This window comes from Onychostruthus taczanowskii, unplaced genomic scaffold (assembly GCF_017590055.1).
Source record: "Onychostruthus taczanowskii isolate IOZ18803 unplaced genomic scaffold, ASM1759005v1 scaffold15, whole genome shotgun sequence".
NCBI classification, from domain to species: domain Eukaryota; kingdom Metazoa; phylum Chordata; class Aves; order Passeriformes; family Passeridae; genus Onychostruthus; species Onychostruthus taczanowskii.
In genome coordinates this window covers 12733235-12755142 of record NW_024498685.1, presented here as the reverse complement: position 1 = coordinate 12755142, position 21908 = coordinate 12733235, and the positions used below count along the sequence as shown (strand labels likewise).

The window sequence follows — 21908 nt, the reverse complement described above, 5'->3', positions numbered from 1 at the left end:
TTAATATAATTTGATGCTGAAAGTTTTTGCTTCTTTCTCATTCCATCTGACATGGAGAGACAGCAAGAAAAAATTCTGAGGAAGGATGGAGTTCCTTCTTTGAACAGGAAATGTCAACTTTCTAGGCAATAGGTTTTGAGTTTATTGATAGGACCATATTACAGACAAGAATGGATTCCACATACTCTTAAACAGCAGCAACACAAAGTATCTGCTCATGTTTCACAGGCAGAAGAGAAAGTGGTTTCCAGGGTCCCACTCTGTTGGAGTATTTTTCTTGATATCCCACTTTTAGGAGGGTGGGAGAGCATTTGAATCTGCAGAAGATGCCCCAGTGATGCTGCTGTCTTTTCCTGCCTCCAAAGAGTTGCATTTTTCGGGATTTCCATGGCAGTAGACTCCTACTGCTCCTCGTGGGACATAGCCCCAGAATAATTAATACTCTTGAACTTTGCATAGTTTAAGAGCCATGAGGAGGCAATCTCTATTATTGTGTCAGATGAGAATTTGCCTTCAGAAGCTTTAATGGAATGTAAACATGATTAGCATCAGCAGCTCTCTGCTGGTTACTGCCCCCAATTAGCTCACAAGTTATACTACGGAAAATGAAGTGGTCACAATGTAAGAGGGAAGACCCTGGTAAAATTTCAGTCATTTTTCCTTGTTTTGGTAATGGAGCAAAACTAATTAAGATTTTGGTGAGAGAATTTTCGACCTTATTCAAGAAGAAAAGAGTTTTTCTGACTTCACAACAATGTTTAGAAGAATATGCCTTTGACTAATTTGTTTGGCACAGTGTAATATTTTCCTGTTATTCTACATTTTATAAATGAATTTATGCTGTTGGTCTTTTCTAGTACTTCATACATTTACAAATAGAAAGTTGGAGGAATATTTTTAAGGAGTAATGTTAAAAGCCGTAAAAAATGATGCTATTCCAAACCGGTCTTAGAAGCAGAAAAACTGTAAAGCTTTGCAGAAGAACATTCTGCTGGGGAGCATCTCTTCACTCTCCCTATGATTACTATGATGAACATGGACAAAATAACCTCAATTTTCTCTCAGTAGATCAAATCTCACTATTAAAGGTCATATTTATTAAATTCATTAACTGTGACATATTTTCTCATGCTTTATGCATCCAAAATGATTGTTTCTGTGAATTATTAATATTAATAATAATGAAATATGCATTATTGTGACTTTTTTTATTCCATTATTAGATGAGGAAGACAAGGATTGCCCTTGCATTGTCAGACCTTGTGGTTTATACCAAATCTCAGAAATTTGTGAGCTTTGAGCATTCCCAGCAGCATCAGAAGTGCTATGAAAATAATTCCATTGGAGAGAGTCAAGCACGAAAACTTGCAAGAGTTTCAGGTAATTTCTTTTGAGTTAATCAGTTAAAAGTTACATTGTTGCTGTGGTTCACTGCTTAGGCATTGGAAGGGTTAAAATTTGATGAAACAACTGTTGTCTGATTTTATTTGGTTCTTTGTATAACACTGTTTTAGAAATGTGCTTTGCATAGCATTATTTCTGTTGGTTTTGTGGGGAAAATTGAAATACAACCTTGTTTTAATTCTGTGTATTTTAAATGAACAAATATTAACACAGTCTACAAAATGTATGTCTGCCTTTTGATTCATTGTTTTCTGCACCAAATCACTTAGGAATTTCAGTCAGTACTTGAAAAAGTGGGGAATAAATTTCATTCCTCCCTATTGTACTTGCGGGGTGCCCTCGTTGCAACGAAGGAATGATGAATCTGACTCCATGTTCTCAGAAGGATAATTGATTATTTTATGATATTATATTATATTAAAGAATACTATACTAAACTATACTAAAGAATACAGAAAGGATAGTTACAGAAGGCTAAAAAGATAATAATGAAAACTCGAGACTCTGGAAAGAGTCCTGACACAGCCTGGCCCCAACTGGCCATTGAGTTAAAACAACTCACAGCAGAAACTCAATGAAACAATCACCTGTGGGGAAACAATCTCCAAACACATTCCAAAGGAACAAAACACAGGAGAAGCAAATGAGATAAGAATTGTTTTCCTTTTTCTCTGAGGCTTCTCAGCTTCCCAAGAGAAAAATCCTGGGCAAAGAGATTTTTCAGAAAATATAAATGTGACACCTCCCCTTCCACCCTTCCCAAAATCTGTGCTGAGAAAGTGGAGCTGGCTTGGCAGTCCCCCGGCTTTGGTGAGAGCTGCAGATTAGAGTCCTCATTAAAGGGATGGATAAAGCCCAGAGCAGGCAGTTTGCTCCACTGGAGCACACCTTTCATCCCAGCCAAGCTGGGTTATTCCAAACTCATTCTGTGTTGGAGCATCTCCTTTTGGTGCAGGCAGCACGGTGCAGCCTCTGCTGTTCTAACTCCAGCTGCCTGCCCAGGGCTCTGGGGGGGTGAGGAGAGCAGGAATCACCGACTGTGACAATGACAATGAAGCCTGCCACATGCCCATTCACTCGGGGCCAGCCCTGCTGCCAGCCACCCACTTTGTGGAGGTGCTTCAGTGCCTGGTGAGGTGCATGATGCTCAACAGCATCGAAAAGTAGGATTTTCCAGCCATCCACAGAGAGTCCTCTCCATTCCTCTAGCACTTAGGGAATATAAAAGTAGTTCTATAACCCCTCCCTCTCAAAAAAAACACTCCCAAACAACAAACCAAACCAAAATCACTCAAACAAAAAACCCTAAACAAACAAAAAATTATGAGATGAGAGGAGAATGGAATAAATCAGAGAGATGACCCCGGAAATGTGGATTTCTTTTTTAATAACTAAAAGGAATCATGTAGATAGAAGTCATCTGAAGCTTCCCACATCTCTGTAGTCTATGCCTGCATATGAGAAAGGAGGGAACACAGCCAGCAGAAGGAAAACCAATGCTCATTAATGGCTAACATCTTCTGAGGCTTATATAAGAATAATTCAAGTGGCTTTTAAAAATATGCTCTTCCCTGGTCTTAATATTATGGAGTCATTTTATTTAAACCTCCTAACAGCAAACAAGCCAAGATTATCTAGGGATGATATGGTTGTTTTTTTTTTTTTTAATTTTGAGCTACTATAGCATGAGGAAACTTTCGTGCAGTTTCCTGTTCTGTGTCTTAGTTTCCCATGAGAACACAGTGGGCTTTAGGGTTGAAATCATATAATTAGCTTGTAAAAAGTAGAAGAAACAGAATATTTCAATGAAGGAATGATTTTTGGTTAATGAATATCTTACAAAAGTCTGCAGTGTATACAGAAATACTGTCAGATACAAATACACAGAAAATATCAAGGTTTCAAAATAAGCAAGTTTAAGCATAGCTCAGAGTGGTTCATATATTAATGTTAAAATAGAATACATTGATATAATATTGTGTAAAAAATTGCTGGATCAGATGACTGCATTTTTATTATTTATTCATATTGGACCTCTTTAATAAAAAAGATTTTCTTACCAAGATTTTATCCTTCTGTTTATCAGCTAGCCAGTTTATTTCACATACTACAAGATTTATTACAAGAATTTACCCCAAAGGATCAAGAATGAGCTCTTCAAATTATAATCCTCAAGAGTTCTGGAATATAGGGTGTCAAATGGGTATGTATCCTTGCAGAGACTATTGCAGTCAAGGTTTTAAAAATACAAGAGTTTCTTGCTTACTATAGTATTTTGGTTTTATATAGGCTGCATATTTTCCCCCAGTGGCATTATTTTAATTTTTTGTTATAAAAATAAATTTTCCTTTAACCCACATATCCCACATATCCCTGGTAATTGTAAATACCACTTTGCGTTCAATAGCTGTCTCTTATCCAGACATTGAATTTATTATATTTTATTAATTTCTTTAAAAAAACATTTTGAATTGGATCTTAAAAGAAGCACTAATTCAGCATTTTTAAGCTGCCACTACACAGCAATGGAAGGTTCTTCTGAAGGGTCTCTGGGTTTTCAGTGGCTCCTGTGACTCGAGTGACAGAGGTGCAGATGTGAGCACAACAATTGACAGCAGTGCCAAAAATCCCCAGAGCAGGATATGCTGCACAAGGAAACACTCACAGATTCTTGGTCAGCACCACACCCAGGTTCTGCTGGGAGCCTCCAGCCTTTATATAAATGCAACATACATTTAGCATCTTAATTCCCAGTGCAAAACATATTCGTTTCCTGAGCAACAAAATAACGATTACTTCTGCTTCTCTTCATTGAAAGTTATTGCTTTGAATTTGTTAAAAATAAGCATGGCATGACTTCTGTACCCAGCAGGCTTTGAAAAACCTCTTACCTGCAAGCATTTTGTCCTTTTTAATGGCTTTAGAGACAATTTTACCTTCATCTGTTTGTTCTTCAGTTTGAAAGATTCTCATTACAGAATATTTTTCTATGTCTGCCTGCTACAACTTTTTCAGCCCTAGGTAAAGTAGAGCAGATTAGGTTTTTTGGGTTTTTTTTTTTTGGTTTTTTTTTTATATCCACAAATATATCTCGTCTTTGAGTCTTGGCCAAGGCCACCTGAGGGAGGCTGTGGGGTGAGCAGGGCACTTTGCCGTAGGCTCCAGTTTTGAGGAGAAAGGTTTGGATTCACCTTGTTATGTTAAAATACACACTCATCCAAGGACAGGCACAGGTTTCACTCTGCCTGTGGGCCCTGGAGCTCATGACACCCTTGTTCCAGGCTGCCTTTTCCACTTGTTTCCTTTCTCAGCTCCCCATAAACTTCTGTGACAAGTTACCTTCTCCATCCTGACTGTTATTTTGGGGTAGAGTTTTACATAACTCCACAAGGACTACAAAAATTACTATTTAGTATAATTTTTACTTGTTTCTGCGTCCTTATAAATGCTTAAATGCAGTACAGATCTGGACTTGGGCTGGACTATCCAAGTATCTTCTCATTCCCACACTGTGTGAAATTGGTTTCATTATGTTCTGTCCTTGTGGCTCATCCACACTTTGAGTAATTTCAGGATTATTTACCTGGAGTGCTGCACTCTCAGTATGCTATCATTGCTATCTACACTCTATATTGCCATTAAAAACTAGTAAGTTTGTTTCATGCTTAGAGAAAGCACTAGCCAGGGGTCCTTAATTTAAAATTGAATTAATCTCCCAGTTTTATCATAATGCAATTTACTAGTTTTCTTTCTGGCCTGTAAATCTCCACACTTATCTCTGCAAAGAATATCCATTTATTAGATCACAGACGGGACTGAAGTCTTTCAAAATTACTACACTGATTGTTTACTCAGAGTATACTTTAATGAGAAGTCATTCTAAACATTAGTAGGCAAAACATATGACTTTTGGTGCACAGGGGGTTTGGGCCCCTTCCTGGAAGAATTAAAAATATGCAGGAAGTGGTTAGATTTGCCCTCTTGGTCACTTCATTTGCATCTTCACTTAAAAACCCCTCCATTTTTCACATGGGAATAGGCTGATTAGAACCAATTCTGCACATATATAATTTCCAAGCTATGTTAGATCTATTCCTAATTCCCTAATCTGCTTTAGATAACTGTTTGGCAGAAATATAGCTGCTCTTCACAATGCAACTCCCAAAGTGAGTGTATCTCAGTGAACATTCTGCTGATGGCCTTCCACTGATTTAACACAGAGTTTTGATTTTTTGTGTCTGTCCCATGTCTCTATAATTCACACACTTTTGTGTGTACTTTACACACCCTGCACAGAAGAGATCCCTCCAGATCCCTTCTACCACTTCCCTAAAACTCTTCAAAGGAATCAGGTTTTCCCTATGCCACCTATTCCCCTTCTTACCTCCCTTCTCCTCCCCACACCTTGCCTTCAAGTTCCTTTAACATCCATCCATAACTTTTTCTGGCTGGACAAAGCAAATATAGTAAGTTTTGTTCAAACCTACATATACTACTGCTTGCCAGGCCTCTGCAGCTTGTAATTATGAGAATTGAGTTATTCCTTCACTTCCCTTTAGTGATGGACCCAAAACAGTCTCTCTTCTGTACCCTGCCAGCAATTTTCTCTAAATTGCTTGGAACATATTAACTTGGAGCAGGCTGGCACTCAGCTAAAGCAGGATGAAATGGTCCAACAGGCTCAAGATTTGTTGGGGATGAGGACAAGACATGTAATTGTGTAAACCTAATTTCCAGAGGAAGGCAAGTTAAAAACCTCACTGAAAAGTACAGAGTTTCCACAAAATAGCTTTTGGATATCACTGTGCACTCCCTGTCTGTTCTCTGAAAATGGAGACTCATAAGAACAGGAGGTTTTGTGAAAAAAAAAACAAAAAACCCTCACTTTTCATAGTCTGTGAAAATTAGTATGCCTTCTGCATACAGCTGCAGTGAGGCACTGGAAAGAACTGGTTTGGTGTATCCATGTCTCCTTTTTCTTTAGTAAATAAAATGAAATGAAAAGATTTATGCAGGGAAAGAAAACTCAGGACAGTTATTTAAATAAACTGATATCAGTTGTTTTATATCATCTGAGGAAAACAACAAAAAATCTGAAACAAAAGAGAGTCTCAGTGAAAAGAAAAAAAGAGACAAATATCCTTTTGAATATGGCATTTACTTGCAATAGGAAATGTTATAAATGTATCAAAGCACTCTACAGGAATGACCATTGCACGTCATAAGTTACAGGAGAAAGCCACATTGTGGCAGGTACAGAATTTTGTTTCAGAAGATCCCATATGTGCTTTTTGGAGTGTGCATAAAATTTATATGCTGCTGTGAAAGTTGTACTTGGATGATGGGGTTTTTTTTCTTACTGTAGGTTTTGTTTTGGCCTGTGACACTGAAATGCAGCTTGGCAATTTTGTCACATCTGTTTTGTGGCTCAATCTTGTGTGCAATAATATAACAAAATACGGGAAAAATAATGCATGAAAACAGGAGTGATAGAGAGCTCTCTAACTAGTTCTAATTTAAATCTCATTTAAATCAGCAACCAAGAGAAAAGAAACCAACTAATTTTGGTATGCCTCACCTGTGCAAATCAAAATGGCTCAGATCTGACCCTGCTTGGGTTCTGTGTCAATAACTGTATTATTGTTGTCTTCTGTGGCTTTAATTGCCAAAAAATGCCTCCTTGGGAAGTGAAAACTAGAGGAACACTTCCTTTTTTTTAATGTTGTCCCTTGATGTTCATTGATTTGATCCTCACTAAGAGTGAAGTGGTAAAACTAATGCAAGTGTAGACATTTACAAGATAGGTGGGACAATATGATTCAACAGATGAAGCTCTCCAAATGCACTCAGCTTTCTTTTGGAATGGTTCCAAATGCTGGGAGTCATTTTTAATGAAGGTTTCATGTTCCTTCTGCAGAAATGTGTCTGCTGCCAGGTTTATGAGAAAGCTTTTGGGCTGCTCTGCAGCCTGCTTGGTTTTCGGCAGTTTTTGGTGTGTGTAATGGATACTGGAATTTCACTTAAAAGAAAAGAAACATTGAAATTCCATTTTATCAGTTTTTCCAGCTGTCTTCACTGCAGACAACCAATAGAATAGTAAATAATTTATGTGGAGTCTAATAAATTTTAAAAGAAGATGGGAAAAAAAAATTGTAGGACACAATTGTTTCTGAAGTCCTTGCAGATCTTCTTCTAAAACCTGTCACTGACTCAGACTAAAACAGGAAAGGGAAGTTGATAATATTCACTGTGCTGCCAAGAATCGCAAGTTAAACACATTTTTAAAATTATTTCGGAAAATTTTCAGGTCTAAAATTGGCCACATAACAACAAAAAGATGCTCAGACTTACACTAAAGTGTGACTTTCAGACTGACAGATGAATTAGCAAAAATCAATTTAGATGTTTAGATGTGATAATTTATCAGAAATACTTTAGGTACTTTTCCCATGAGAACCTCACGTGAGACAATCCCTATTTAAACCCTTTGCAGATATACTTGGACAATGGATGACTCTTAATCACCTGACATCTTTTTTCCAGTAGTACTACTTGTAATTAGGTAGGAACCATGTCAGCAATTATGAACTGTATGACTGAATTCTTCACATTTCTTTTGACAGTATCTTTGGAGCCACAGTATTAAATTGGCCCAAAGACAATGCAAAAAAGGCATTATAAGCATGTTATGTCACAGTTCTGCATTTATTCTGCTCCCAGAAGAGCAGTCCCTCTTCCTCCCTCATGTTGTAAGTCATTCATAAATCAAGTTTCTGTAGAATAAAAACAACCATTTCAAAATGTGTAAGTGAAAAATAAAACCAGAAATTATCATTAAGCATAACAAAATTCAGAGTCTGTTAGGGAAGGGAAAAAATTACAGTTTGAGTGATTTTCTGACTTTTTTTTTTTTTTGCCAGGAAGAGAGGTGAGACTTTGCATGCCAAAATTTATACTGTCCATAGAAGCTTGCTCTGTCTTGTAAGGGAACAAATAATTGTATACTTTTTATTTGTGGTAGAAAAAAAGGGTTTATTTTCTTTATTTTTGGTCTGGTTGACCAAATCCCTTGTTCATAAAGGTTGTGTGGGGTCTCACCTATTCACAGGTTGACACAAAGACCCCCCCTTGTCATGTCATACCCTTGTAAATAGTCTCCCTCCATCTTTCTTGGGCTTCTGAGCTATTTCTGTAACTTTGGGCAGTGATGGATTGAGTGCAGCTGTGACCTGCATGTGAGAAGAAAGCCTGGACAGTCCATGCCCAGCCTGGAGTGCTGATGGGCAGTGAAAGCAGCGTCCTCCAAGCCAAGCACATTGATCATCTCACAGCCAATGGCAGCATTCCAGAGTTTTAGGATGCAGCCCTGTTTTCAGTGATATTTCCCAGGCTGTGTGGAATTCAGTTCAGATTTTGAATATCTAAGGCATAGATTTTTTGATGCATTCATTGGGAGTGGCCCACTTTAAAAGCATAGACAATTGGAAAGAGCTGAGAGAAAGGCAACAAGGCTGATAAAAGTGTGATCTATTAAATCTCTTTAGATTCAAATGAGTGAGGTGAATCATGGAGACAGCACTGAGTGCTTTTTGCATATGATATTTTTTGAAATGGCATAAAATTCATACATTTTGAGATGCATTTTTAAATGGCATAAAATGCAATTAAGTAATTCATTTTAAGAAAAATTGGTGACAAATGTGTCCTTATCCATTTTAAAATCTTCCCATTTGAATGGGAAAATGCATTAAACCTTATGGCTGCAATATAGCTAATAGAACCAGGAAGCAAAGAACAAAAAATTAAAAAAAAAATTACAATTTAAAAGTCCCACTAAGAATATTAATGAGGCAGGATTGCACACAAAAGATGTGCAGTTTTCCTCAACTCTCTTCAAATCATAGTTACAGTGCTCATTTTAGTTTTAAAAGCTTTTGCTTTTAGTCTGTAAATCAATTATGTCTTGAATGGTGGTGCTTATGGAAGGTGCTGTATATGGATATTTAGGATGTCTTTAGTCCTGCAATTTGTGATGGGACTGACTTCAGTTACCTGCATGTGATACAGAGATTTGGGGTCAAAAATAGTATTGCTCTGTGTATTATGGAATAGTTGATCTTTTTTGGAACCAGGCTATTTCTTACATTTGCTGTATTATTTTCACCTGGCGCTTCCTGGGACAGCCATGGCAGCTTTGGTGCTTTGCAAGATGATTTGAGTATGAAATACTCTGATCTGAAGGGGATTTAGCCTCATGGTTCTAGGAATACTTGAATCCATTTCAGGTGCAGGAATCACACTGAGGAATTCTTTTGTTCAGGTTGTTCCCCAAGCCCAGGTTTTGCTGTGCTGCTTTGATTTTGAGTCAGTGTTAAAAGGCTTTTGGTGCTTAATGAAAGGACTGAGGAGAAAGTTTAATGTACACAGTGTTAAACTTCAGATGCCTTTACTGCCCCATGAAAACCACACATCAAGATTATGTACTGCTCAGATGGTTTCACTGCAAGCTCATTTAGGCTTCTTTCCAAAATAAACTGTCAGTTTAAATCTCTCTCCATACATGCATTAAATTCATACTGTTTCATAAAACAACAGTACAAAGGATGTTATTGACAGTTCTGCTCTTGAATTCAGCAAAGCTAAAATGAAACACTGGGTAGAAATTCAGGGTGGTTTGCAGAAAGATGTTGCTCAGCCCTTGCTGCTAGGCATAGCTTTTAGTTTATGATCCTTGCCATTTCTCAAGAAGTGTTAGGGCTATAACTGCACCTGATTAAAAAGAAAAACTGTGCATCAATGCACCATAAAGCAGTGCCCTGGGAGGCCCCAAGCAGCTATGAACCCTGTGAACATTTGTAGTAGAGGTTTGCATCTCAGAGAATATGACACAAAATCTCACATTTGCTTAATCACCTTAAAACTTGCAATACAAAGAAAACAGCAGGTAAATTAAAACTATTGTTCCATATGTTTTTAACTTGTTCTAAGGTCAAATTAAATTAAGTGAAAACACAGTGCTGATGTTTGAAGATATGAACCCATAATAACATTGCCCTTCACTTGTGTTGCAAAAGTAATTTTCTTAATATGCTAAAATATAAAGTATTCTCATTTGCTTGTTGCTGTTGTTACATCAGATTTTCCTGCTTAGTCGCCTATAAAGCCTGGTAAATTTAGCAGTGGTCTCATTATGTGCAATCATGTAATTTGGTTCATCATGTGGAAGCTGCTATTTGAAGCTGACTGTTCAATGTGCCTAATTCCAGTTGCACTTTTAAACCCACACATTCCGAAAGTGTGGCCCAGGAATCACCTGAGGACTGAGAGAACCTGGGTTACCTGTGGTTCAGACTTTCAGGGGCCTCAGGGTTGCAGCTCTTGTAGCAACCTCTGCACAGCTTGATTCACTGCATTAAAATATGACAAGCATCATAGAGCACCAAATTTGGGGCTGTTTCTGGATGATGTGCTGAGTCATAAAAAGCAAATTGTGAACCACTGCCAAAACCATACCAAGAAAATACTTACCCTATTAAAAAAACCAATGGTGTGCAAAGGGCGGTATGAACACTCTGAAGTTTGATTTCTGTTGTTAAAGGTAAAACAGATTTCCTGTGTATATTAATATAAAATCACATCTGCATCTACATTAACACTTCATTAAAAGCAGGAGTGCATGTTGTGTTTTGGTGTTTCGGGGTTTTTTTGTTCATTTGGGGTTTTTCTAGACAAGCTTTCCAGTTGTTCCTACTTGCTGCGTGCTGGTTCATGATGCAGAGAAATCTTAGCTAGCACAGATGGGATTCCTGTCAGATTAAATAGATGATGCACTCTGGGAGCACTTCATGTATTCCACCCCTTAATTGGTTTTGAGACTATGGAACCAGGCTCGAGCTCTTCAGAAGTAACCCCACCAAAAACATGTCTCGTGCAAATATCAGGTCCGTTGTACCAGCTGCTTCATTTCTATTTGTGTTATTTGCTACAGAACGTTTTCAAAGCAGTGAAGGAACAAATAATTTTTGCATGAAAACGATTTTGTGTGTTTTCCACCTGTGATAAGGATTTTTGCATTATGTCAAATGTTCATTCAATACACTCATATTATCTCATAGGAGCAGGTAATAATGTCCTCTTCATGAATTATTATGAGGAGTCACTTGAACTGCTTAATATCTTCTTTTTTCATTCTTACCAAAACACCATTTTAAGTAAATGACTTCTTATCGTTCTCTGTTTAACACATGTCACAGGTTCATAATGCCATAATTCATTGCTGATTTCACTTGTGCATTTCTATTTTGAACGTGACAGGAAGTTCTGATGTATAGGAATAGGGGAAAATTTCATTAAACAGGTCTTTTTCAATGTTGGCTTTATCTCATGAATTACAATATCCTGTTGATGAGAAATGTGATATTTTATTATTGGTGCTGCAGCAAACCAAAAATGTTTTGAACTGCCAAGGAAAGGAAAATCTGTCAGGCACATTCTTGCAATAATCACCAGTACTGGAGGATTAAACTCCAAGAGAGTGTGTGCTCACATACATTTAAGAAGAACACTTTTAAAATTGCTTCTTGTTCTACAAACTTATATTGCATTTTCACTGGGTATTCTAACAGTAAATTAAAGCTTCTTAATCTTCAGGGTGAGATGTTTTTGTGATGAATTCTGCACCATAACTAAGGTTAGATACAATCCTGTGGTTTGAGTTCTGCACCAGAACTTCGTTAGCAGGTTTGGAGTGCAGAGTCTTGCTGCAGTAGAGAAACTAGGATGTGAATTCGGTACTCATGGAGAAAAAGGATCTCTCATTTCACATTCTCCAAGGTCCAATTTAGAAAGAAAAGGGAAAACAGATATAACAATGTAAAAATATCTATAGGATAATTCTTAAAATGGGGTGCCGTTCTAAATAGTGCATTGCTTTTGTGCACAAATAATTAATTATTGAGTAGGGAGATTTTTGAAGGGATTTTGAATGAGTTAGAGATGGGATTTCTCTGTTGTTTTTGATGATATGATTTATTGGTCTTTTCTATGTAGGAAAGGTGAGTTCAGCTCACATCTTTATGGTTTAGAAGGTTACAAGACTCCCAGTTATAAGACCTTTTAAGGATTTATTGATTAATAAAGCACTGTTAATAAGGATATTTATGTTTTTGACCTAATCCTTAAATATTTCATCTTATGGACTCATGTTACAGTGTAAACTGGAAGCTTTCTTAGCCAATCATGTTATGACACACAAACTACAGTACCTCATTCTAAACTCCTTGTTTACCTCAATAACTACTTTTATTTTTTCTATATCTTAAACTCTAAATTTTCTTCTTAAAGTCTTAAAGTATCTCTGGTTTAAACTACAAATCTACATTCTCACTTCTAGCACCTAAGTTTGGAAACTTTTTTCAAGGTTTCAAATTAAATCCTGTGTTTAATTCTAAGCTTTGGCTTACAGGCCCAAAGATCTGAGAATTCCTTACATTTCAGATTCGAAAAATTGAGAATTTAAGGGAAATAACAGGATCTTACATATGAATTGAGAGATATAGATACCTTAAGCTCTTTTGCTTTTTTAAAAATAATTGTTTTATAAAATGTTATCAAACCTAATTCACTAAAACCAATATCCATCTAATTTTACAGTGGCCTTAAACTTCCAAACACCGGGCACACACATGGAATTGCAAGATGGAAAATTTCTGGACAATGGCGGTTGTGGCTACGTGCTGAAACCTGAATTCTTGAGGGATCGCAACACCACATTCACACCCCGAAATGTGGGACCATACAGCAGACCCATGTCTCTGTCAATAAGGGTAAGATTACTGAAGTGTTGCTTTGTTCCATAAAAATCTGAAAACAAAGGTTATGTAGTTCACATGCAATTGTTATCAATTTTTTTCCCCATTTTATTCTTATTCCTGTTCTTTGGGAATTAATGTTTTCAACAAAAAAGGTAAAACTCTTGTGTAGTATCAACTGTTGCTTGGGTGCTTTCCAATCTGTAGCTCACTTATGTTTGCTAAAAATATGTAAGAGTTTAGAGCCTCTAAAAGTCTGTAAAAATACAGGATTTTTCATGATGCTGTATAAAGAAATATGAATAATGGAGCTGACAAATGGACCAGTTAATTGTGCTTGCGGAAACTGAACTGAAAACACAGAAATCAAATGTGCACTTTGGGTGTTATTTCTTTCAATATCAATAATACCACGTGTACTATTATAATGCTAATTGACAAATGAAAATTTTTAAAGATAAGATCGGAAGCTTTATACTTCTTTTAAGTCTCATTATCTTTCTATGCATATATTAAAGACTATTTATAATCCTAAAATGGTATAAATAAGTGTGAAAGGAGGGATGAATTAATAAGCCTTTGAATTATTTCTACTTCTCCCAAATTATAATGTGATTTACATCCCAAAAATACTGGAAACACATGTAATTTACAAATAAATGGTTAGAAAAGCCTTTTTCTTTTGAGATCAAGTAGATTTGTTATAATTGTTCACTAATTAGAAAACTCCCTTTTCCCAATGAAAAAGTAATATTTCTGATTACAAAGAATACCACTGGCATAAATGCTATTTAATTAGCATATAATTAGTGTGCAATTGCTATTTTGTTTCTTTCAGAGTAAAAAATAGTGGAGATAAAACAATAGTTAGTGACAATTATAAAATACTTACATAATGCACGCACCTAATCAAGAACATTTTAGTGTCCTGACAGTGAGCATACCAATTGTGAAAAGACATTGCTGGATGATTTCAGGCAGCCAGGCAAATACATCACTTATTTTAGCCCTAATTTGGATGAAGCTGGAATTAGGATGAGGAGAAACCCTGAATTGTAATGCAGGAGACAGACAAAATCATTGTCAGTGCAAAGGAAGTGTCTGAGCTTGGAAGGAGCTGGAGAAGAGAAGGGCAGTGTTTTAGACTGAGGACTTTAGACTGAGACTACAGGCTGCTAGAGGAGCAATGGCATCCCACTGGCTGAGGGACTGAAGGGCACAGACAGCCTCATTCATAGTCAGCAGCAAAAACCAGGAAATGGTGGTTGAAGACAAAAGGATTTGGGAGCAGGAGTCAAAGGAAAAGCAGCTTCTGCTGGAAAAGTTACTAACTGGATGAATGGAGAAATGACTTAACAGAAAGCAAAGATATAAAACAGCAAGGGGGCAAATCTCTCAGAATGAAGGAATGAAGAACAGAAAAGTCACATAGGGCCTGATTTTACTGAATTGATTATCCTCAACCTGATGTGCCACAATTCCCATCAAGAGGCATAGAGCTTTTGAAGCAGAAATAGAGATATTCAAGGTGCTTCATAGTCTTCTCAACCTAACAATTTTTACACCTCTCTGCATCACCTTAGATCTTAAAAATGGACGGGATTTATGGATTTGGGTCATAGTGTGCTTAAAAGAACTCACTCTTCCCACCCCAGGGGAGACTTAGACTGGCTCTAGCAATGGGTCATGCAAGCCTTGGCAACTCAGGACATGGCAAGGAATATCTCCCAGGTTCTCAGTGGGCAGCCCTTCAGGGATTGCAAAGCTTTCTGGTGAAGGCTGTAGCTATTCTCTAGGAAGACAGGGCAGAAGTGTTTGCCAAGACACTGCACTTCAATATTTCAGGCTAGAACTTCTCTTGGAGCAAGGTGTTACAGAAAATACCTCAGCAAAACGTGGAGTTTGTGTGTTTTGATTGTTTGGGTGGTTGACAGGAGAATAAACTCTTAGCCCTGAGACCAGGACCAGGGGTCATATCTTGCACTTGTGTTTTCAGGCTTGTATATCTCTCTCAATACATTTCATACACTGATTTCTAAAAAGCTGATTACTGCACAGATGTTTACTCTTTCCTAGGTGTCCTGAAATATAGATAGAAAGCAGACAAAGTTGTGACTTTCAGAAGTCCTTTCTTAGGCTGGCTGCCAGATTACAGGGCAGTCTGAGACAAAATTTCCAGGTAGCTAACTAAATTAAGGAGAAAAACATCAGGAAGCTCACCAAATGAGGACTTTTTATGTTACTGTGCAAGAGATGAGGCACAGGTGAGGGAGTCTGCTACATACCCTGTAGCACAATGCTGATGTCACAGTGGGTCTTGATGCTGATCCTCTTCCCACAGACTGGAATTCATGAGCTTGATAGCAGAAAATGTAAAAATCACTGTAGACTGATTCCTCTGACATTATTATTTTGCATGGTAACAAAATAGAATTTTTATGTGCAGCTGTTGAGTAAAAAACCCTGAAAATTATTGTTTAAAATATGATATCAGTTTTATATATATATTTATAAAGAGGGTGGTGAAACACTGGAACAGGCAGCCCAGAGAGGTTGTATGTGTCCCATCTCTGTAACCATTCAAGGTCAGTTTGGACTGAGCTTAGAGCAATCTGATAGAATTAAAAATGTTCCCAAATATATAAATGCTCATATAAATATATATATATCCTAATATATATTATATAAATATATACCACAATATTTCTAAAAAATTATCAACAAATTAAGTTAAATGGAATCCATATTCTTCATTCCGTTGTATTTAATATGTCTTTAATACACCAACTTATGACTGGTATACACTTAAAGTAATTTCTTATGAAAGCCATTTCTATTATGGCTACTATATAGCTGTGGTGAAGAGTTCATTCTTACAGTTATTTCAACACAACTTTAATTTTCCAGCTGATCAGTGGCCACCAGTTACCACCCAGTGCCATGTCGAAGACCAACAAAGCTGACCCCCTGGTGGAGATAGAAATCTATGGTGTGCCAGAGGATCAAACAAAAAAGAGATCTAGTGTTGTAAAAAGCAATGGTGAGCATCACTCTGATTCTCTTGGCTGTGAACAAAGCACAACAACATTTCATAAGGAGTAACCAACTCTGCACCCCAAGGAGTTGTTATAGAAAATGCAATTATTTCTCTCTAGACTAGTGTCTCCTGGCACAAAATCTGCAGCAGAAGTTCATGCTGTGTGCCATTTTTCTAGATTGGTAGATTAAGGAAGCACAAACTCCTAGCTGGGAGCACTCCCCCTCTCTAAAGGAAGATGGAATTTTTTTTGCACACTGCTGTGGGCTCATCCTGGACAGCAGCTCAGCCCCACAGAGCTGCTTGCCTGCTCTCCCCTAGCTGGATGGGAAGAGGGCTGGATGGGTCAGAATGAGAAAACCCATGGATTGGAAAGACAGTTTAATAGGTAAAGAAAAAGCTGCTTCAGACATAAACAAAACAAAGTTTTTAATTCATTCACCACTTCCCATGGCAGGCAGGTGTAGAGCCACTCCCAGGGAAACAAGGCTTAAGACAGACACTGCAACCCTGGATGCTCTCCCTCCCTCCTTCCCCCCACTGTGAGCATACCACCATGGCTAAGGGACATCCCTTTGCTCAGCTGGGGTCAGCTGTCCCACCTGTGTCTCCTCCCAACTTCCTGGGTACCCCCAGCCCCCTCACTGGGATGGGGTAGCTGCTTTGTAGAGTGAGAAAGACAGAAATCTCAACACTGTGTAAGCCCTGCTCAGCAATAGCTCAAACTGCTGTGTAATTGCACTGTTTGGGTCAAAAATCCAAAATGCAGCACATTGGGGTTGATATGAAAAATATTAATCCTCTCCCAGCCTAAACCAACAGACAAACTGGTGAATTTAGACTTTTTTTCTTAAGCAATTACTGTAATTTCATCACTTGTCTCATTTGAAGTTTCTAGTAGGAGTAATCCCTTAATTGCTTGACAGGTGAAGTGTGTACTCTTTGTAGCTGTCTTTGAGCACTCCCTTATCTTTATAATATAGATCTTCTTGATGTCTCAGACTACAAGTTCCCTGTGATCTCCCTTTTTCTGTATCTCTGTCTCCTATTCTTCCTTTTTATTTCTTTTAGATAGCTGCTGTTTTAAATCAGCCCATGAATTTCTTTTCTCTGTGTGAACATTGCTAACGACAAAGTAACCCCTTCTGTTTCACATTCTTTTTTTTGTATTTCTAGTCAAGTGAGTGTTTTATTACCTGAATTTATTTATTTCCAACACTGTGAAAGGAGAAAATTTGGCAAAAGCATGAAACTGATATGGCTATAGGAAAATTTAGGTTGAGCAGAAGTTCTTAACCTGGCTATCCTTGGCCCATTTTGCTCTCTTTTAAGGGATGACACCAACTTTTCTTAGGCTTTTGCACCATCTTGTTCTTTATTTAAATGGGCACAGATATCTAGGGAAAGAGAATGACTCTTTGCCAGTTCAGACTAGTGAAAGCAGGTACAGTAATTCAGTTATTGAGTAAAAAGAAAAGAAGTTGAATTTTAATCCTGCTTCTTTTCTCTTTTCATTAGCTTTGTGCCCTAAATGGAATGAAACCTTCTCTTTCAACATCCAAGTTCCAGAGCTGGCAATGATACGCTTCTGTGTGGAGGATGAGGTGTCTCTGGTCAACAAAGAATTCCTTGGCCAATACACTTTACCTGTGATGAGCCTGAATACAGGTAATCCTTTTATGTGAACCACCTATAACAGCCCAAAATAATCTGCAACATTGCAAGCTTTTATTGTTACTGTAGTATTGAGAGAGTAGGGCATCATGCCTGTTTTCTGGAGGATTATTTTGTAACTAAATGAATACATGGCATTCTGGTTTTTGAAATAATTGTATTCTCTGAATGCAAATCCATGATGCTGAAACACAAGCAATATTAATGACAGGTGATAATTCTCACTGCAGTATTCCATTCCAGATGGAAACTGCTCAGGTGGTATTTTAATTCATTGCAAGAAGTGGGACTAGTCAGAACTGCTATGAAGGCAACAGTTTTCTGCACTTCCTACTCAGATAAGTTCAAAACCCAATACCAAATTAAAAGAAAACAAACCACCACAACTCCCTCAGGTAACCTATCTGCAACTTCTCAGAGTGGAGAACAATGGTTATAAATTAGAAAAATATGGCATTTTTCTTGCTGGGGTTTCTTTTGTTAAGCCAGTAAAGTTCCTGGAAGCTTTGTAATGAATAGGCTGTACATAAAGAGCAGACACAGAAGTCAATAGGCCAAGGAGAAAGGCTTATGTGAAATGGCTGTTTACTACACTGGCTTTCCAAAGCTATTTCTGACAAAACAAACAGCTTTTATTAGTGAATAAAGATGGGAAAGCAAAACATTGGAGCTGGCAACAGGCACTGAGCTATTTTATTAAGCTTAATAGGATTTTAAATGGCTTTTTTTCCCCTCATGTTTGGAAGTCGTAAAGCTGCTTGTGATTCTTAGTTGAGGTTGAGGAGTTATACAAGAACAAAGGCATTAATCTTAGAGCTCACTTGTTTTTCTACAACATAAACTTTTACACTAATAACCTTTTACTTTATTTTTATTTGTATACTTCTGGATGGTGAAGAAAACTCAACACACTAACTTACAATGTCAGACAAATTCAAATATCAGGCAGTGCTGCTTACAAGTGCTTGTAAAATTATTAAAGCTAATTGAGGCTCTTTAGATACAAATTTTCAGTGTGGCTTAATGTCTCTATAGGATTAATTTTGGTCAAAAATGAGGTATTCATATTTTGGAAAAGTAAGAGCAGTAGATTTTTGAGGAAATATTTCCAATGGAGTAATTCAAAATGCTAGGGAATGAGTTTAGGTACAAAAAATATAACTGATGCCAAACAAATTGCCCCAATCCCCACTTAACACAACATTAAAAAAAAGTAATTTGCCATCAGGATGCCCAGCCTTGTTGCAAGCATTTATTGCAATGCTTACTATTGAGACCTCTGAAACCAGGTCTGGAATGATGGTTTTGCTTTAGGTACCCAAGCTCTCTAAACAGTGAAATGGGAAAATAATGTTCTTTCAGAGGGAGTCACAAGAAGAAGACAACAAGGGAAGAACTGCCTAAAATGCTGAAGGGTGAGCTAGGATTTCAGTCTTAGCACTCCAATTGCTTTAATCTGTGCTACAGGAACGTCCCTCAGTCCCTGGGATTTGTATCCCTGAGGTGTCCCTGAGGGCAATCTGCTTCCAAAAGCTGAGCAGTACTTACATATTTTTATTTTCTTTGTCAGGTAGTGGGAAAAAGTGGCACCATTTCCTCCCTCCTCTTAATTTTCTTTTGAAAGGATTCAAATCTATATCCACACTGCCTTCCTTTCCCCAGCAGCAGGCTCCCAACTACTTGTAGACTCCACTGGGGAGGAATGTTTGCTACCCAGCTGTAGCAGAATTTGATTTTCCATGTAGTGATTATATAGCTGTACTCAGAGGGGCTAAAATTGAGAAAAATTCTCTACCTGGGTGGTTAAAGGCAAATAGGAGGGAGATCCTCTGTTACAGTCCCTGTGCCAATGAATCTTCCATGGAGAGTGCTAATGCAGGACAGGAACTCAATTATTACCTCTGTTATCATGGGATCCAGGAGTAGTTAATTATTTAATGCAAATTGGAGCAATTTCAATTAAAAAAAAAAAGGTTTTACTTCACTCAGGACACTTTGTAGGATATTCTGTAGGTAGGGGCTAGAGCACAAGTCTTCAGAAATTAATTTTCGTCCTTGAAGTGTGTCTTTGGATAGGAAATCAACCAAGCCTTCCACATATTGTGTGCATGCCTTAAAAACTCAAATGTAAAGTGTCTGAAAGCAGCTTTAATATCTGCTGCCCAGAATCTGAACCTTAAATACCAAAGGAACTTATGTGCAATATGACAGGACAAGGGGAAATGGCCTCAAGCTGTGCCAGGGAAGGTTCAGTTGGACATCAGGGAGAATTCTGTCACTGGAAGGGTTGTCCAGCATAGAAGGGGCTGCTCAGAGGGGAAGTGGAATCACCATCCCTGAAGGTGTTAATGAAACAACTGGATGTGGCACTTAGTGCCATGCTCTGGTTCACAAGGTGGTGATCAGTCAAAGGCTGGACTTCCTGATCTTAGAGGCCTTTTCAAACCTAAACAATTTCATGATTCTGTATAAAAGAAGCAAGAAATTCCACACCCAGGTAAATGTTGTTCCTAAAGACTCCACAGGCATCCAGACATACCTAAAGAAGGACTTTGAAAACTGCAGTTTTGAAAACACAGATACTGATACAAAACAGAGACTCACTCAAAAAACTGGAGTTATATACACATAGATAGAATACAGAATATTTTTTAATCAAAAGTGACATTGTTTACTATTATGAAATAATGGAAATTTAGTCATATAAAGCCACACAGGCTGGGGCTTTGAAAAAGAGATTGTTTTGTTTTCTATGCAGGTAAGTGAATTATGTTTGAAGCTTCTCCAAATGCTTCAAACAACCAGATGAACACGCAGTTTCTGGTGGCATGACTTATCTCTAATAAAGTGAATTACTCATGTGAAATCAACTTTTAAAGATGTCATGGCAGAAGATGTTATAGTTCACTTTTTTCTGCCTCAGCTGGACAGTGCACAGCGGCTGCAAAACTGTTCAGTAGGTGCCATCACTGCTGTTTCACCTGCTCATTTCATTTGCTATCAGAACAATGTGTGCAGCACCTAACCTTGGACATTACATTGTAACCTTTGCCCATGTTTAAATATCACTGGGCTAAAAGTCTTCCATTTGAAAAAATACCACATCCTGAAAAACACTGGAGTTTTTCACTCTGTCACTAAAAATACCAGAATTGAAATACTATATATATATATATATGAGAAAAACCAGCACAAATGGTGCTTAGGTCTTGTATAATTTAATTTTATTTTAAAGAACTATTTACAGAATCATAAATTATGCCTTATTTGCATAGATGATCATAAAACCACTCCATTATAATATTTGTGCTTGTGGTTATTACACTAATAAGCTGTCATTATATTTCTAGGTTACCGTAACATTCCGCTGATATCCAAAGATGGAATCAAGCTGGAATCTGCATCGCTGTTTGCTCATGTCTGGTACTATTAGTGATGTTCTACAGAATAAATTGTTCTGGGGGATTGTCCCCTGCTTCAATAAAGTAGCATTTCTGTCTACGCTCAGTGGCCTGATTCCCAGACTGGCACATTCTCAGAGATTTTATGAAGCCAGTGGGACTTTTGCAGAAGGGTATCCTCAATAGGGGCTACTGTCCTTGGCCCTACTGCTATTTTTCTGTAGGAGAATGGGTTTCAAAATCCGAAGGAGTTTTGAAATGCACAAGTGTTGGAAAATCCCAGCTCTACAGAGATGGGGCAACTGAGAGATGTTTTAAAAGATTTTACTCCTTTATCAGTCTTGTAGAAGGGTGAGACATAAGAGATATAAAACTCAACACCATCTATCAGAAGCCACCCCTGCTTACAATACTTTATAAATGTTTTTCAGCCAATTAGTTTTTGCCACACAATACTGCTAATACTTCTAACCCAAATCATCTATTTTTTTATCCCAAGTGGTCCTGCTACAATGCACCTTTCATAGTTCTAATTCTCCAAATATCCAAAATAACTGGTCTTTTTGCGAGGCCATCTTTTGA

At 37.6% G+C, this 21908-nt stretch overlaps 1 protein-coding gene across 1 annotated transcript in view; it reads left to right on the top strand.

Moving 5' to 3' along the window:
• Positions 1-21358, top strand: part of PLCZ1 (phospholipase C zeta 1) — a 44780-nt gene extending 23422 nt beyond the window's left edge. The window contains exons 8-13 of the mRNA XM_041398767.1: positions 1224-1380; positions 3491-3607; positions 13057-13229; positions 16122-16254; positions 17770-17919; positions 21276-21358. Of these exons, the coding sequence (XP_041254701.1) occupies positions 1224-1380; positions 3491-3607; positions 13057-13229; positions 16122-16254; positions 17770-17919; positions 21276-21358 (813 nt within the window). The remainder of the gene's footprint in view (positions 1-1223; positions 1381-3490; positions 3608-13056; positions 13230-16121; positions 16255-17769; positions 17920-21275) is intronic.
• The last annotated feature ends 550 nt before the right edge of the window (positions 21359-21908 follow it).